Genomic DNA, 16,036 nt, shown 5'->3' with positions numbered 1-16,036 from the left:
GGCAGTTACACAGTAAAATCATGGAACTGCTAAGGGGACTGCAGTGTAACAACTTGCATTGCTGAAGTAGGTTTGGGGCTTCCAGAGCGTTCTGCTGTGTGAGCTCCTAGCAGTTGCCTGGGCTCCCTGAGAGGGCAATGGTGTCTCTTTCTCTCATCAGTAGAGCCAATGCTCTCCTAGAAAAAATTCAGTACAGGGAATTCTAGTGCTGTCAGACAGGGCTGATTTGCTAACCTTTGAGTCCCCTCCTCTGAACTACCTGATGGTACTAAGTTCACATACCACATCACAAGACCTCACCATGAACCTTGCCATTCCCAAACTCAGTGCGGGAAGTTCGAATTCAAGCCTGGTCCAAGCGCAATTCTTCAGCTCTTCCCAAGATCCACTTTTTATGGATTTTATCAAACCCTTAGCCATGAGAGTTGACCTCCAGAGACTAGGTTCCTGGCTCTTGCATATTATCCGAATTTGTTGTCTTATATTCGTAAGGTGAGTGTGTACACATCCCAAATAATTAGAGGTTTCCAAAAGTTGTCATGGCACACATTTCCATCACTTGAGGGCTCTAAATTTGCTTTCTTGGACTTTGATTTTAGCCTAAAGATACCCAGCAAGCACTTAGTAGAAAGGCGTCGGCAGTCAACATGGAGAAGTTCAAGAAGTTCGCAGCCCGGAAAAAGTGGAAAGTAAGAGTGTTTGACAGGGATGATTAACTGATTTCTTTCCTCTGTGGCACTGCTTCTGGCCAGTCTCATCTGTTCTGATACTGCCCATACAAAAGTGCATCCTTTTTTGGTCTCTTTGTTTAAATTTACTCTAGTGTTCTGCACCGTTATGCTATTTTCAAAAGATAGGTGAAAATAATATTTCAGTCCTCTTTAACTCTAATTTTCATATGTAATTTTTGCATTTTTTTTTAAATAAAATCCATTCCCAAGGCAAATGTTTAAATCAGCACAACAAAATTATAGTGGTCTTTTCCTAAATGCAACAAACCGCATTTTAAATAAACCTGTTCTTTGTGGTAAGCAGCATGGAATTGCGTTTCTAGCAGAACTTGTGTGAATGGTTCTCTAAGTCCAACCTTGATCTGTGATGGGTGGGGGTGGGAGTGGGGCAAGGCCATGAACAGTTGCCCTGTGGCCTCTTGTGCTTTTTCAGTGTGGATGGCCTCTATGGGGGCTGTGTGGGGCATGGCTCTATAAAGCATTCTAGTCAGCCTTGCACAAATGAAAATTCAAGGTTAACAAGGTGACGGGATGTCTTCCTATGTCCAGGGTTGTGTGAAGCCCAAAGGAAGCAGGTACCTGCCCCATGTCTCTGAGCACTGGGCTAGAAATAGACCTCATTTTCACACCCATCAAGTTCTGGGTACCATGATAGGGATGAGGAGGGCCACAGCACTAGCTTACTTGAGACAACATTTAGTCTGAAGGAAGCCCTGAGAATAGTCTTAAAATATAGAGAAACCACTGTAAGTTTCTCTCTTTTTGTCTTTACACACACACACACACACACACACACACATACACACACGTTATTTACTATTGCTTTTGCCTTTGAGAGTAAATGCAGGGGTGTTTGCCCTATAGGCTAAGGAGTTCCCCACTGTTTGTTTCCAACAACTCCATGAATTTTGATAGTCACATTACCAGCTTGCCTGGGCACAAGGACACAGGACAAGACCCTTGCATACCATGCTTCTCTGAGTGGGGATGTGCAAAGGGTTTGTTAAGGTAAGACTCCACTGCTCAAAAAGTAGAGAAGGACCTATTAAGAGAAGGGATGCAGACTGGGCAATTGTGTAGTTAATAATGAAATGTGGAAGGGAAACCTCTATCCCATTGTCTTAATTTATAAGACCTTTAGAAATTTCCTTAAGCAAATAGGATCCAACTTCCTTATAGGACCCTTATAAAATCCCCCCGCAAAGAACATGCCATCAGCAGTGAATACCAGCTCAAAGACTTTGCCATTCACACTAATTTGAGTATCATTATATACGCTCTTTCTTCCTCTTCTCCTGAATTTCATGGGTTTTTTTTCACCTTTTTCCCTTTTTTTTTTTTTTTATTTTTAAGCAATCCGTTCGCTTGATATCACTGTGCCAAAGATTATCCAGGTCATTCTTGTCCAGGAGTAACATGAGTGTTGCCAGAAGCGATGATACTCTGGTAAGCAAACCTGTTTGCCTTGGTGAGGTTCATTCTTCGCACCGTGCGTTTCAGATGTTTAGGTTGTTTGATTTGTTCAACAACCCAGAAAACCGGAAGTCACGGAAGTGTCAGGCCTCTTCTTCTTCCACTCAAGGGAGGGAACTGGGTGGCTGATTTGATGTACTCTGTTGCCTCTTTTGTTCTCTTTTCTCTTTGTTTGGATTGGCACCATACCCACTCCTGCCTACTGCCTCTAACACCACCCCCCACCCCATTCCTCCCACACTCACAGTTTGATGAGTGACTGGTCAACAGAAGAGGAAAGCATTTATTCTAATTTTCATGAATAAAATGAGAGTCCTCTGTTGCCACTGACCTTGGAAAATACTGGGTCATAGTAGTACAAAAGGGCTAGACACTCCTCCTGCCAACACACACACACCCAAAAATCAGGGCAAATACTCTGGGGCTCACCGGGGGAGTTCATGGTAGACCAGAAGGCTAAACCTACTCCCCCTGTTGATCCTGTCTTGTGTGTGTGTGTGTGTGTGCCCTTGAGAACAACTCCAAATTTTTTTTTCCCTTAATCCACACTGAAACCTAATCACAGATTAACTCTTCAGATATGGCTGGATACCTCTGAATTCACTGAGACTCTCCCCTGACAGACAGTAGGGCTTTGGGAGCCCTGAAGGTAAAGGGAACCAGAAAGGGTGGTTCTGTGGGAACCAGCCTGTTCCCGTGACTACTACGTAGTGAATGTTTCCTGAGTGGGTCCAGGGGCTCAATGGGCAGGATGACACACCCGCAGACACCAGCTCTTCTCTTCCCTCTGATGCTAGTTGCTTCACTGAGACTCCAGGTGTAGCTTTGTAGGGTAAAAAGAGATAGGACAGGTTAAGAAGAAAATAGGGGTGGGAGAGAATCAAGATCGGAGAAGGAGGAAGAGAGGGGATTATTTGAGGGTAACAGCTGAACCAGGGACAAGACAAAAACTATTAATCTAAGTAAGATGAAAACAAGTACATGTTACAAATTAAGCTCAGGGGAAAATCTAAGCAGTGCGATGTGAAGTTTAGGGTATGAGAGGGCTTCGGGCTGTGTGAGGGCTCCAGGTGGGATGACCCCTCCCACAGCTCCAGTTCCCTCATTGTCCTGATGTCCTGATGTCCTGGGGACCTGTGGTGACCATCTGCCTCTTCTTCCCATTCACCCCATTTCTCTTGACTGTCACTTTCATGCAAATGTCTCTTAGTCATCAAACTGAATTGTGTTGGAAAAGCAAAACCAGTCACATTCTTGACATGGGCTTGGTACGAATATTATTAAAACGCTTGTGAAGTTTGTTTGGATTCAGATCCGTAGAGAAGAGAAAGCTGAGCCCAGAGAGAAATGCTTTCTCCATTCTGCCCCCAAAGCAGAGATTCAACGTCTGTCAATGTGCTGCTTTTCCAGATTTGAAATAGTAGAAGCCATATCCCTGTATGTCCAGAGATTTTAGTTTGGGATTTTTCTGGCTTATTCCTTAGTTTTAATGTGCCATATTTGGTGAATATCTTATTATTATAAGAAAACTTTGACATAGTGGCAAAGATTTAACTAAGTTGTTGTTCAACATTATCTAGTTATTTTCTTTTGTAACAAGAAATGCATCTGCTTTCCACTTCTTGGGCCTTTATTTTCATACTTCTCCCCCTCTAGGGTATATATAAATATGTATGTGTCTGTGTATATGTGTATATATACATATATATATGTGTGTGTATATATATGGGTAAACAGAAGGTGGTGTTAGTTTCCAACATGGCAGGAACAAAAAGGAACCTCCTTCCCTTCATGACCAGGTGGATTTGGGGAGAAAGTGGCTTACTTTGCACTGAATGCTTCTCTTGACAAATGAGCACTGATTTCTCTTATGCTGAGAAGAGGATCGTGGCCAGCAAGCTAACTCTTGTTCCCTCTTCACGGTCCCTCTCAAGGATGAGGAAGACTCCTTTGTGATGAAAGCCATCATCCACGCCATCAATGATGACAACGTCCCTGGCCTGCAGCACCTCCTGGGCTCATTGTCCAACTATGACGTTAACCAGCCCAACAAGGTCTGAGGCTGTTCTGCCGGGGGAGCGGGTGGGGGAGTCACCACGACTGTACACCTTCAAGTCCAAGGTGGAGAGGATCCCTTCTACTTCTCCATTCCCTGGGGCTGTTACAGGCGCCATCCTGTGAGGAAGTCACTCCTGGGTTGATAGTGGATTGAGTTAGAAATTAGGTCAAGAGCACTGAGGGCCTTTCTTCATGCCCCCTCATGGGCCTCTAATCATGACATTGCAAATGTGCTCCTCCTGCAAAGGCACATGTCACCTTGGGTTGGGAACCCAGCAGAGAAAGGCTGTGTGTGCTCCTCTTGAACCCCCTTCCCTGTGGTGCCGCAGTGGTTGTGTGTCTATTCCGACATGGGAAGCTGTGTGGTGTGGGGCCCCAGGGAGAGCTGCTTTTCCCTTCCTACCAAACTGGAAAGAAATGTTCTTCCTTGTCTCTTCCAGCACGGGACACCTCCATTACTGATCGCCGCTGGTTGTGGGAATATTCAAATACTACAGTTGCTCATTAAAAGAGGCTCAAGAATCGATGTCCAGGATAAGGTCAGAGTTCTGTTTTATTGCCACTGAATTAGCTTTGAAGAAAGTATTTCCCACTGTCTCCCTATCTTAGAGGGAACAGAGAACAACGTGGGCCTCTGACTTCATTTCTCCATTTTCTATAAAGGAAGGTGAACTGCCTAACAGGCTGGTCCAGTCTAACCTGTGTTATGAAGAAAAAGGCAGACCCATCCCTTCCTCTTGTCTCCCCTTGTACACTACTCAGATTCACTCCTGGCTTATCACGTTTACTCAACAGGGTTAGTAAATGTCACATTTGGCAAAATTTTCATGATCTAATTAATCTCATCAGAAATACATTTGCCTGCACGTTTGTTAGGACAACAAAGTAAGGACTCTACACACGCCTTGAGGTCACACTGGAAGGATAGATACAAGTGTTGACCAGGGAGTAGTCACTACAATGGGTCTGCCATCAGCTTCCATAGATTTTCAACAAAACTATAAATGGACTGGATCTGATCCTTGTGCACAGACAAAGTTCTAACAGAGATTGAAATGAAGGTTGTAAGAGAAGAAAAATGGCATTTAAAAATAATTCTAGATTTACCAAGAAACTTGCAAAGATAGGACAGAGAGCTTCCCAGAAATCTCAACATCTTATGTAACTCTGGTCTTTTTGGCAAAACTAAAAAATAAAACGGGAGTGTATTCCTCTTGGAAGTTGCTCCCTTGAAGTTGCCGTCTCTTGGAAAGGGAACTAGAGCGAGTCTGAGTGATGCGTGCCTTGGGCTCTGGAAACGTCACTCCACATTTGTTTTTATATAGGGTGGATCCAATGCCATCTACTGGGCCTCTCGGCATGGCCACGTTGATACCCTGAAATTTCTCAATGAGAACAAATGCCCTTTGGATGTTAAAGACAAGGTAAGGCCACTTATTTTCTTAGGGACCGTGGGAAGTGATAAGAGGTTGCTTATGAGTGTTGACCTGCCGTATGCATCAGGGCCCAAAGCAATAGGGCCTGTAATCAAAATCTTCCTGCAGAGAATTTAATTGAGAAGTTTCTTTCTGCCTCTGGCTTGGTCTAATATTAAAATCTGTAGCTAGCTGAAATCTACCAAGTCGTTGGCATAATATGCAAGCAGTGACTTATCTTCCCCATAACAAGGAAACTCAAGGTTCTGCTAGAGAAACAACCAAGTCCTGATTCTTTTATTCAATTGCCGTGTGTACCTACCTTTACCCTTCTCGTCCTCTCTGAGGCAGCTGCCAGTGTAGGTCTTACAAGCACAGGCACTAGAAGGATTCATGAGACTACATGTAAAATAAGGCTTGGGGGGGGCAAAGATATTATAAAAATTATTGATTTAGCAAGGTAAATTTACTTTCGTATGTCTGTTGTTTCATTTGGTTCACACAACAGTCATGTGAGTTAATTGGCAGGGCTGGAACACATACCTAGGATTCTTACCTTCTCATCCATTATGCATTGAACTGTGCAACCCTGCTCTGCTCCTAATGCTTGCAGACTGATTTGTCATGTTCATTCAGGACTGCCACATACAGTTGTATGGACTGCGCACTGCTCTATATCTAAGGGATGATAGTCATGTCAAAGACACACACACACACACACACACACACATAGTACGGCAGTTTTGGTCAGGTAGCAACAAGTATCTTGTTTTGTTTTAAATCTGTTTATACTCCAAGTTCTGGACAAATATAAGTAAAACATCCTGAGGAAATTGCATGTATTACAAATTCACAGAATGTGACTGTGGGCTAAAAGTGATATTTTTAGAATCTCTGAGAATGTAAGAAATGACATCCTAAACATAGACAGTGAAATCAGAAACTTGCTCATAAGCAAAACTTTAAATAATGTAATATTAAAACGGGAGTTTTGTGTTTAAAAAAAAAAAAAAAAAATCCCAAGGCTGTGAGTATCAATATATGGAGAGGATTGAGAACCGCCATCACAGACAGGGAGGCGTTCTTACTGAGGAGGTTTTGTGACAAGCAGGATGAGCTATGTGTCTGGGTTTATTTAGCGCTAGCTGTGTGGGACACATCCTACCCCAGGGTCCTGGGCCCAATCACCAAGGGGGCATCGGGCCTGAGGGTGGCGGGGGCCCTAAAGGGGAAGATGTGGAGCCAGGCATGCACGGGATTTGGCCTCCAGTCCTATGCTTTCAGTTTCCACAGTCCGCTGAATTTGTCTGTTTCTCTTACAGTCTGGAGAGACAGCCCTTCACGTGGCAGCTCGCTATGGCCACGCTGATGTGGTCCAGTTACTGTGCAGCTTTGGCTCTAATCCCAATTTCCAGGACAAGGTGGGTCATGGTAGTTGATGTCCATTTGCCTGCTTGCTGCGTGGATGTGCCCCAAGCTGATGGATAGAGTCGGGTCCTTGGGGTTTTCTGCTTAGATTTCAGAGGGCAGGGACTCGAACAGAAACACGAACGTTCATTCATTCTTTCATTTACTCCTCTGGACAATCCTGCATGTGGGTTGCTATTATTATTATCCTCATTTTATGGAACACTGAGGCACAGAGAGGTTCAGTGATTTGCCCAAGCTGACACAGCTGCTAAGTAGCAGAGCGGTCTGGTTCCATAGTCGTGGTTCCAGAATCATGCCATCAGCACTACACTGTAATAACGTCTTGCAGACAGACATGAGCCTCTAACGACGTTGATGGTGAATATACAGGCCTTTCAGGCCTATAGGCCTTCCTGTCACTTCTTAAAGCCCGATGACCTCAGCACTTCTTTGCCAGAGCCAACGGTAAATTGTGCGACTCATCTTTATGTGACATACGGGACAGAAATCTTGAGGGGTTAAGACTGTGGCAGGAATGCTTGCTCAGGAAGTGCTCTCCCCCCGTGAGGATTCTGAATGTGAACGAAGACACTTTCCCAAGAAAGATGCTATAAACCTACCCACACCCGGGCTCCCTTGTTTAGAACAGCCGAGCCGACTGTTCCAGGGGGCTCCTGAAGGTCAGTTAGTAATTGGCAGGGAAAACTGAATTTGTGCAACACACAGGTGTGGATGCAGGAAACTAATGAAGGAGAGACATCAGGCCTACATCCATTATTTCCAGTGAACATCTTGCTCCACTGGCCACGAGCTCTTTTCTCTGTGCTGCCATCACGGGGCCGCCATGACTTGGCTGGAACTCCGTGCACACGTACCTGCGTGTTGCTGTGTCCATCTCTTCATGCGTGTGTCTCTTTGGCCAGGAAGAAGAAACCCCCCTGCACTGTGCTGCCTGGCACGGCTATTACTCCGTGGCCAGAGCCCTTTGCGAAGCCGGCTGCAACGTGAACATTAAGAACCGAGAAGGAGAGACGCCCCTCCTGACAGCCTCTGCCCGGGGCTACCACGACATCGTGGAGTGTCTCTCTGAACACGGAGCCGACCTCAATGCCTCCGACAAGGTGCTTTGTGGGTAAATGTATCATGCTCCCTGGCATGCAATCTGGGGGGCTGGTAGGACCACAAGCCTCCTGCATCAATTTACCTAACAAACTCAAATGTAGCAAATTACAGTGATCCTTTGTCCTCTCTGTTTCAGAAATTCTGTGCCCTTTTCTAGATTCTGTTTAATAATTAATATTCCTTTGTGACATTTAACACTTGATGTCACATGACTCAGGTGTCTATCTTACGTATAGCCTTTTCCACTTCGGAGCAGGTACAGCAATGATCACTGAGCCTAAGACAATCTTCAGTTAGGACTAAAATTGGCAAGTCACTATTACTTCGTAGATTAAACAAAGAAATCATTAGTTTATTTACTTTCATCACTGACTGTTTTGTAAAAAGACGAAAACCACCCTTGTTTGTCTGATAATTGCCATTCTAGACCAGGTGTTCCTTTATTCAGGATACAAATTCAGCATAATCTGTTGTTGTGAGTTTGTACTTAATGTGAGGCTGTGATGTTACTCTATATATCAGATTTGGGATTGTGTAGTTAAGGTAGTAATTGCCATTTTTGGAGTATTTTCTTAGTACGGAGAGGTGGTTCTAAACTGGGAGCAAGCTTGCCCCCAGGAGACATTTCGTAATGGCTGCAGACCTTTTGTGGTTGTCACAGCCTGGAGTACCCACACAGACATGGCCCCAAATTCTGTCCCTGGCTCCGGACACTCAACCTGACTGTTCGCCAGGGAATCCGTAACAAGTGGAGGGAATTCTCAGGCTGGTCTTTTTGGGGATGCCTGGGGCCAACATGTTATATTCGCCCCTAATATATAAGGCAGCCCTTGAACACATCTCAGTTTCTCCCAGACTCAGAGAAAGGAATAGGCATTCTACTTGGGAAGTCAGTAAAGACGCTGAGCGAATGTTTCTTAAAAGTGGTGTTCAGGTCCATGATAAAACTGGCTATTGGAGTACGGACCATTACTTGAGTTCTGTAAAGCCAGGGACAAGAAGAAGTGTTGGCTCTTTCTCTCTGGTTGATTGTACTGGCCGCACCTGGAATGGTCAGTTTGTGGTTACTTAGTAGGGTGCACGAAGCCTGTCCCCCACTCTCTGGGAGAAAAGTCTGTTATGTAATCCTCCCGTCAGGCTCTGTGCTAGCAATGCCATCCCCAACTCATCTGGGCCCAGTGGCGGCTGAAAAGGTGAGTGGCCAGCCCTGTGAGCCTAAGGGAAAGTGCTCATGGTCCCTGGTACTTTTTGCAGGACGGACACATCGCTCTTCATCTTGCCGTGAGACGGTGTCAGGTGGAGGTGATCCAGACTCTCATCGGCCAGGGGTGTTCTGTCGACTTCCAAGACAGGCATGGCAACACCCCGCTCCATGTGGCCTGCAAAGACGGCAACATGCCTATTGTGGTGGCCCTCTGTGAAGCCGGCTGCAATCTGGATATCTCCAACAAGGTAATGGCGGCGGGGATGCCGGGACTGGCATGTGCACCCGGCCAGCTGCCTCTGGGTGTGGCCAGGCTTCGCTTTATGTCTCATCATTGTTCATTACTCATGGGCACCTGTTCGGTCTTATAGGGCTCTCAATTTAACGCCGTATTTTATTTTATTTTTTAAATTTTATTTATTTGACAGAGAGAGAGATCACAAGCAGGCAGAGAGGCAGACAGAGAGAGAGGAGGAAGCAAGTTCCCTGCCGAGCAGAGATCCCGATGCAGGGCTCAATCCCAGGACCCTGAGACCATGACCTAAGCCGAAGGCAGAGGCTTAACCCACTGAGCCACCCAGGTGCCCCTTAATGTCATATTTTACATTTAGCTTTTGAATAACTTCGTGAAGTAACAGAAAATTATTATCTGAATAAGTACTTCCTACCTAGCCAGGTGGTCACTTATGAACATCGAGAGAGGAAGAGAGAGAAAAGGAGGAGTGTGTGTGTGTGTGTGAGCTCTTATAGAGGAATCCCAGAACATCCGTCAAATGAGAGTCTCTTTCTGGAGCAGTAAGTCTTTGGGAAGATGCTTCACTGAGAATCCAAGACCCAGATTTCTGTTCTTAGCTTCACGCATTCAGAGTTTTATGGTCAAGCACTCATAACCCTTGTTTGGGCTAAGTAAATTTGGTAAGACCGAGGGAATGCTACCATTTGGCAAATAAAGAAATGGAAATAAATAATTAATGCTCCATCGAGCCCAGATGTTGGCTTCTAGACGCTAGCTACCACCTTCCCTTTTCCCTGAACACCATCTAGATTTTCATTACCAAATAAGACAGAAGAGTTGGCTCTTCCTGCGGTTTTAGCCATGTGACTGTATGAAAGGCAAACACTCTTCTTTTGTGATTGTGTTAAAAAGAAAGTCCAACTGGAATTAAATATTTGAATGTGGGAAGGGTTTGTTTATAAATGGCACAGATGATGCCAGCAGAATTTTATTGTGATTTGTTTGAGGTAAGAGAATTAATATCTGAAACAGCGGGAAAATTACACTCCTACCAAAAATTATTCCTCTCGCCTATTATGTGATTAATTCTGATGAAAATTGAAATTGGCAATCTGCACGTTCTGGAAATTTGGAAACACGAGATCATAGGTCTTAGCCATTAGCTGCTACGCTGGTTGCTTTCTCTGTTTATCCCATTCTAATCCTGCCAAGCCAGTCAGGAAAGTGGCTTAACAGGAAAGCCAGATATAAAGCAGCATCAAGACCTTGACTTTCCTTCCAGGAGTCTTTAAACAAATAAAAAGTGGCTTCAAGGAACAACGTGGCACTTACTTGGGTATGTTTGGATTTGGCCACAGCATGCTCGGAGGGCCACTGTGTGCACAGCATCTAAGATGAGCTATGCCTTGTGAAGGTGGAGGGGCCGAGCGGGTGACTCTGGGTTCTTGCACCAAGTTAAAGAAGGGAATGGGTTTTCCCACGCCTAAGTGCAAGCACTGCACCTGCTAAATATGCTCTTAAAATACCCAGCAAGAGGGGCACCTGGGTGGCTCAGTCAGTTAAGCAGCTGACTCTGGACGTCGGCTCTGGTCATGGTCATGGTCTTGTAGGATCAAGCCCTGCAGCGGGCTCAGTGCTCCGGGTGGAGTCTGCTTGATACTCTCTCTCCTTCTTCCCTTGTTCACACACACACACACTCTCTCTCTCTCAAATAAATAAGTATATCTTTAAAAAAAATAAAATAAAATACTTGGCAAGATAATCCTAGACTTTCATGTTTAAAAACCACTGGCCTATTGACTGGGAAAGGCTCTCCGTTGTTGATGCTGTGGCTGGCCGTCCAGATGTATCCCCATAGACGTGTTTTTACCATATAGGGCAACACAGTGGCTCAGAGAGGCGGTTCAGCAGGTGACTTGGTCACAGACCTGAGCACAGCTGAAGCTCCACGGCATCAGCCTCCTGGAGTCCATAGCCCAGGTCAGAGGGTCACGGGGAACCTGCTCAGAGCCCCAGCCTCTATCTGATGAGCAGCTCTGTGTGCTGGGATCTGCAGACAGGCTCGCTGGGCTGCTGTCAGTGCTCAGGGGCTCAGCACACCGTCACGACGTGCATCTCACGCCTTCTTCAGAGAACTGAGAACATCTTTGGCTTTTTCTTCCTTTTCTAGCTTTTTGTTTTAGGAAAGTGATGGAGCTCTAGAGGATCTTGAATTAGTAAGAGTATTACTTGCTCGGAAAGCACCTCTACCTTTACTTGGCCGCACCCTTGTAAGCGACTGTCCAAACGGACCTTAGCACATGACAGCCCATGTCCCACAGGCAGATGGTCACTCCTTTCTTGTGACATGTCTGGCCTTTTCCTTACCTGGATTCAGTTCCCCCGGAGATAACAGTGGCCGTTCGGGTCCTACCCCAGTCCGCAGTATGGGACAGATATTTGTCACTACCTTTGACGCTCATCAAAGTAAAACAGATCTTTCTCAGTCTTCCTTCATCCCGTGGGAAAAACAGGAGAGTGGCTGTGGAAATGGGCTGTGCTGGGGAGCACGGGTCAGAGAGAGCTGGGTGGCACTGAGCCTACCGACCTTAAGCCTTCTTCCTCTGGGATGGCTCTTCTTATCAGTGAAGATGGAAAGCATATTGTGCTCATATACACATGCACAGACCAGCACAGACACATGCACCCACACAAACACACAGAGACACGCACACATGCAAACAGATGCATATACAAAGCACACACAGACATGCACACGCAGATGGGCACACACACATGCACACACGCACGCACACACGCATGCAAACGCATGAGTGAGAATGCCCAGCCAGCCAAGCGTGTCCTAATACCTTTCTCCAGCGCATTGTGCCAGGTGAGGTCTGGGGCTTGGGGATAGCAGCAGGAATGGTTCTTGCCCTCAGGCTGCTTTTCCCTCCAGCCCTGTCTCCTCCTGCAGTCTCTGCTTTCACAGGAACAGGTGCATGGCAAAGTGGTGCTGGACACATTAGAGAAACTGAAAGGGCTTTTCAGAGGCACTTGGGGCTTTGCTGGATGGGGAAGAGGAGAGAGTGTTTCAGACTGAGGGAAGTGTTCATGTATGTTTGGGGACAATTCTCTGGATGCGCCGGCAGCTGACCTGGGGGTGTGGGCTTGGGGGGGGGGGGCAGGCAGTGGGGCACAGAGAGAAAACGCAGGTGGAAAGGGATCTTGGGTGCAGATGGTGCTAGACCTTGACTCCAGTCCCGAGGAGTTTGGGTTTGGTTCTGTGAAAGGTTTGAGCCTTTAAAAGTGTCAACTTCCTAGTCCTTTTTCTCTGTGGTCCTTCTTCCCTTGCATCAGGCGATGCCTCCCACTGCCAGGCTTCGCCTCCTTCCACACAAATCCAGACACCGCATCCCGTCTTTGCAACCCCTCTCTTCCTTCTTGCTGCATTGCTGGTGTATTTGAAGGCTTCATATTTGCTTTCTAAAGCCTCTGGATGACAGCAAACAAAATACAGACATGTATGCACATTGTAGCATTTTTTTTTATAAGGACAAGGAACAGAACCATCTTAAGTGTCCATCCTCAGGGTCTGCCTGCATGAACATGCACACGTATCCACATGTGACATTATTATTCGGGTGTCTGAAGGAACGTACTACATCTAGTGACAGGCATGGCAAAGCGTCGCCCATATATTGTCAGGTGAACGTGTAGAGTGGATGTGATCCTGTCCTGACTTTTCTAATTATTTGTTTCCTTTTATGGATTGAGAGCTAAAAGCTTGGCGGGAAAGGCAACAAAGGGACCAGCAAGACCTGCTCCAAGGAGGGAAGTTGGGGGAGGGGGACCGGGGAAATCTCTTCCGTTTTCCACCCCATTCCTCAGAGTCCTTTGCATATTCTAAATCAGCGGGTGTTAACTTCAGAACAAAAGCTTACAACTGCAAATAAACAGCCTGCGAGCCTTACCTGAAATTCCTCAGCCTCCCTGGTCCTGGTGTCTCAGAACTTTTTTCTTGGTTCCCCTAGGACAAAAGAAATACCTCACCGCTCTGTTTATTAAGTGGTTTGCTCCAAACAACCTAGTAAGAATTTATATCCTAAAGACTCAGTAGCTGTGGGGGAAAAGTGAGCCCACACAAATGGAAAGGAAACGAATATTTTGATTTCAGACTTCCATAATCCCAATGGCGTACCAATGGGACGTGTGCGCTTTTGGGGCACCTCACAACCCTCAGACATGAACCCAGGTTGGACACTGCCGCCCTCACTTAATGCTCTACCCTGATGTCCTCAAGATACTCGCCTCTTGTCACTTCCCCGCCTGTAACCTCCCCACGCCCTTTGTGCTAACACCACAGAAAGGAAGGCAGGGCAGTCTCATGCTGAGAGCCTGAACTGCCTCTTAAAGCTAGTAGTTCACTTTGTGTCTGAACCTGCTGCTTCCATTGAAAATGCAAAATATTCCTCAGTATCCCGTGAACTCACTGCAGTGCCCTGAGGTGCCTGGGCACACAGTTTGGGAACCACAGACGTAAACATGAGGGAGCATGGTAGGCATGGCCTTGCACTGTCACCTCAGTAGAGCCGCCTCAGAAGCTCTCGTAACATCCCTTTGTCCCTTGCAGCTTCCATATTTGAACTGTGGTACAGATCTTTCTGGAACTTTGGGACCCTTTGTAAGAGCCCTGACTCAGACCTCCTTTCTGCCCGCACAGCGGGAGACTTGATTTACTTATGATAAGCCTCCTACTCTTTCATCCTTTCCAGTTTTAGTTCCAAGTTACTCTTCTCACTGGAGAACACTTGCCCCCGTCCTGCCAGGCTTGTGTCCCTCAGGAGAGGGCGAGTTTCTGGAGAAGGTATCCCACACCTCCCATGTCTTCAGGGGGATCCCAGATCCCTTGCACAGTGCTGACCCATGGGATGGACTCGCATCCAGGGCCATCCTCAGCAACCATCGTGAGAAGGACTCTCTTTGGCCTTTCTTGTGTTTTCCAGTACGGCCGAACACCTCTGCACCTTGCAGCCAACAACGGGATTCTGGACGTGGTGCGCTACCTCTGTCTGGCGGGCGCCAACGTGGAGGCGCTGACCTCGGTGAGTCACCCTCTGGGGCAGGAGAATGCCATAGAAAGCCATAGAAAACGTCTCAGGCCTCAAGGGCATGAGGGGCAAGATATCACTTGGCAACTGCCTCTCAGTGGACTCGCTGCTAGAAGCTTCGTTCCCGCACAACAGGTTGAAGACAGTTGCCCACACAGGGCCAGGGGGAGGGCTGGCTTGGCCACCTTCCCCGCGCATTTTGTGGCCCGCGCTGCCACGAAGGCCTGCTGTGGTCTGTGTTCCACAACAACACCTTGGGGTGTGTGGTTAGGTCTGTGTTTTCCTTTTCTCAATGCTCCCCTCCCCTATGGGGTTTCGGAGGCAACGGGGGTGGGGGTCAGGGTGGGGAACTGCTTGGGAGAGCTGTGCTCTCCTGTGCTCTCCTCAAGAAGCTGCTTTGGCTCTGAGGCGGGCCCTGATGATTTTACATGCGATGCTTCTGTTCCCCCGGCCTCCCCACTCCACCTTCCATGCCAAGTCCTGCCCCGCTTGAGTTAACATTTCATGTAATACCAAAGAGGAAAAATCCAGGGACTAATGAGATAAGGTTGTCATTTTACTGCTCCCGTGAAATACTGTCATTTAACTTGCTTCTGGCCTAATGGTGGGTTGTCTCCCACTCCATTACGTGGGGGATTCCTGAAACTCTAGTGCTTGGCTGACATAAAGTGTTTGTCTAAGGAAAGCCATTGGAGTTTCAAAATAATGGCAGCCAGTTTTGGGAAAATCGGGCCCTGAGACCAGAAGGGAGGCCTCATTTCTTGGAGAGGCACGCAGGGGTTGGCAAGCTAGGGGCCACGGGCCAAATCCAGCCTGCTGCCTGTTTCTGTAAATAAAGTTTTATTGGGAGCCAGCCATGTTCATTATTATGTATTTATGGCCACTTTCATGCTGTAAGGGCAGAGGTGAGCAGGTGTGATGGAGACCCTTTGGCTTCCAGAGCTCAAGGTATCTACTCTCTTGCCCTTTACAAAAAATGTTTGGTGACCCCTGGTGGAGAACATTGCCTCCCTGAATGCATTGATAGTCCTTTGATGTCATTCTGTCCCCAGAAGTACTGGCCCTGTTCTCTGAAGTGTTGAGCCCTGAGCTGGGCTTTTCTGCAGGCCTAGGGAATGCCAGTGGGACGGGGTTGTCCTTTTCTTAGGGCACTTCCCCGCCCGTCACGAAACCCCACAAGGCCATGCGTGGGCTTCTAGGCCAGATGTGCCATTATCAAACCCTGCCCAGCCATGTCCTTGGAAAAGTGTATATATATATATATATATATATATATATATATATATATATATATATAT

At 46.7% G+C, this 16,036-nt stretch overlaps 1 protein-coding gene across 2 annotated transcripts in view; it reads left to right on the top strand.

Moving 5' to 3' along the window:
* DAPK1 (death associated protein kinase 1) overlaps positions 1-16,036 on the top strand; it is a 78,025-nt gene that overhangs the window by 29,452 nt on the left and 32,537 nt on the right. For both annotated transcript variants that reach the window (XM_059411733.1, XM_059411732.1), the window contains 9 exons: positions 600-689; positions 2,085-2,177; positions 4,139-4,258; positions 4,703-4,801; positions 5,588-5,686; positions 7,000-7,098; positions 8,011-8,208; positions 9,464-9,661; positions 14,634-14,732. In XM_059411733.1, the coding sequence (XP_059267716.1) occupies positions 600-689; positions 2,085-2,177; positions 4,139-4,258; positions 4,703-4,801; positions 5,588-5,686; positions 7,000-7,098; positions 8,011-8,208; positions 9,464-9,661; positions 14,634-14,732 (1,095 nt within the window). The remainder of the gene's footprint in view (positions 1-599; positions 690-2,084; positions 2,178-4,138; positions 4,259-4,702; positions 4,802-5,587; positions 5,687-6,999; positions 7,099-8,010; positions 8,209-9,463; positions 9,662-14,633; positions 14,733-16,036) is intronic.

This window comes from Mustela nigripes, chromosome 9 (assembly GCF_022355385.1).
Source record: "Mustela nigripes isolate SB6536 chromosome 9, MUSNIG.SB6536, whole genome shotgun sequence".
Classification (NCBI taxonomy): domain Eukaryota; kingdom Metazoa; phylum Chordata; class Mammalia; order Carnivora; family Mustelidae; genus Mustela; species Mustela nigripes.
The sequence above is the reverse complement of the archived record's forward strand: the minus strand, read 5'-3'. Positions and strand labels throughout refer to the sequence as shown.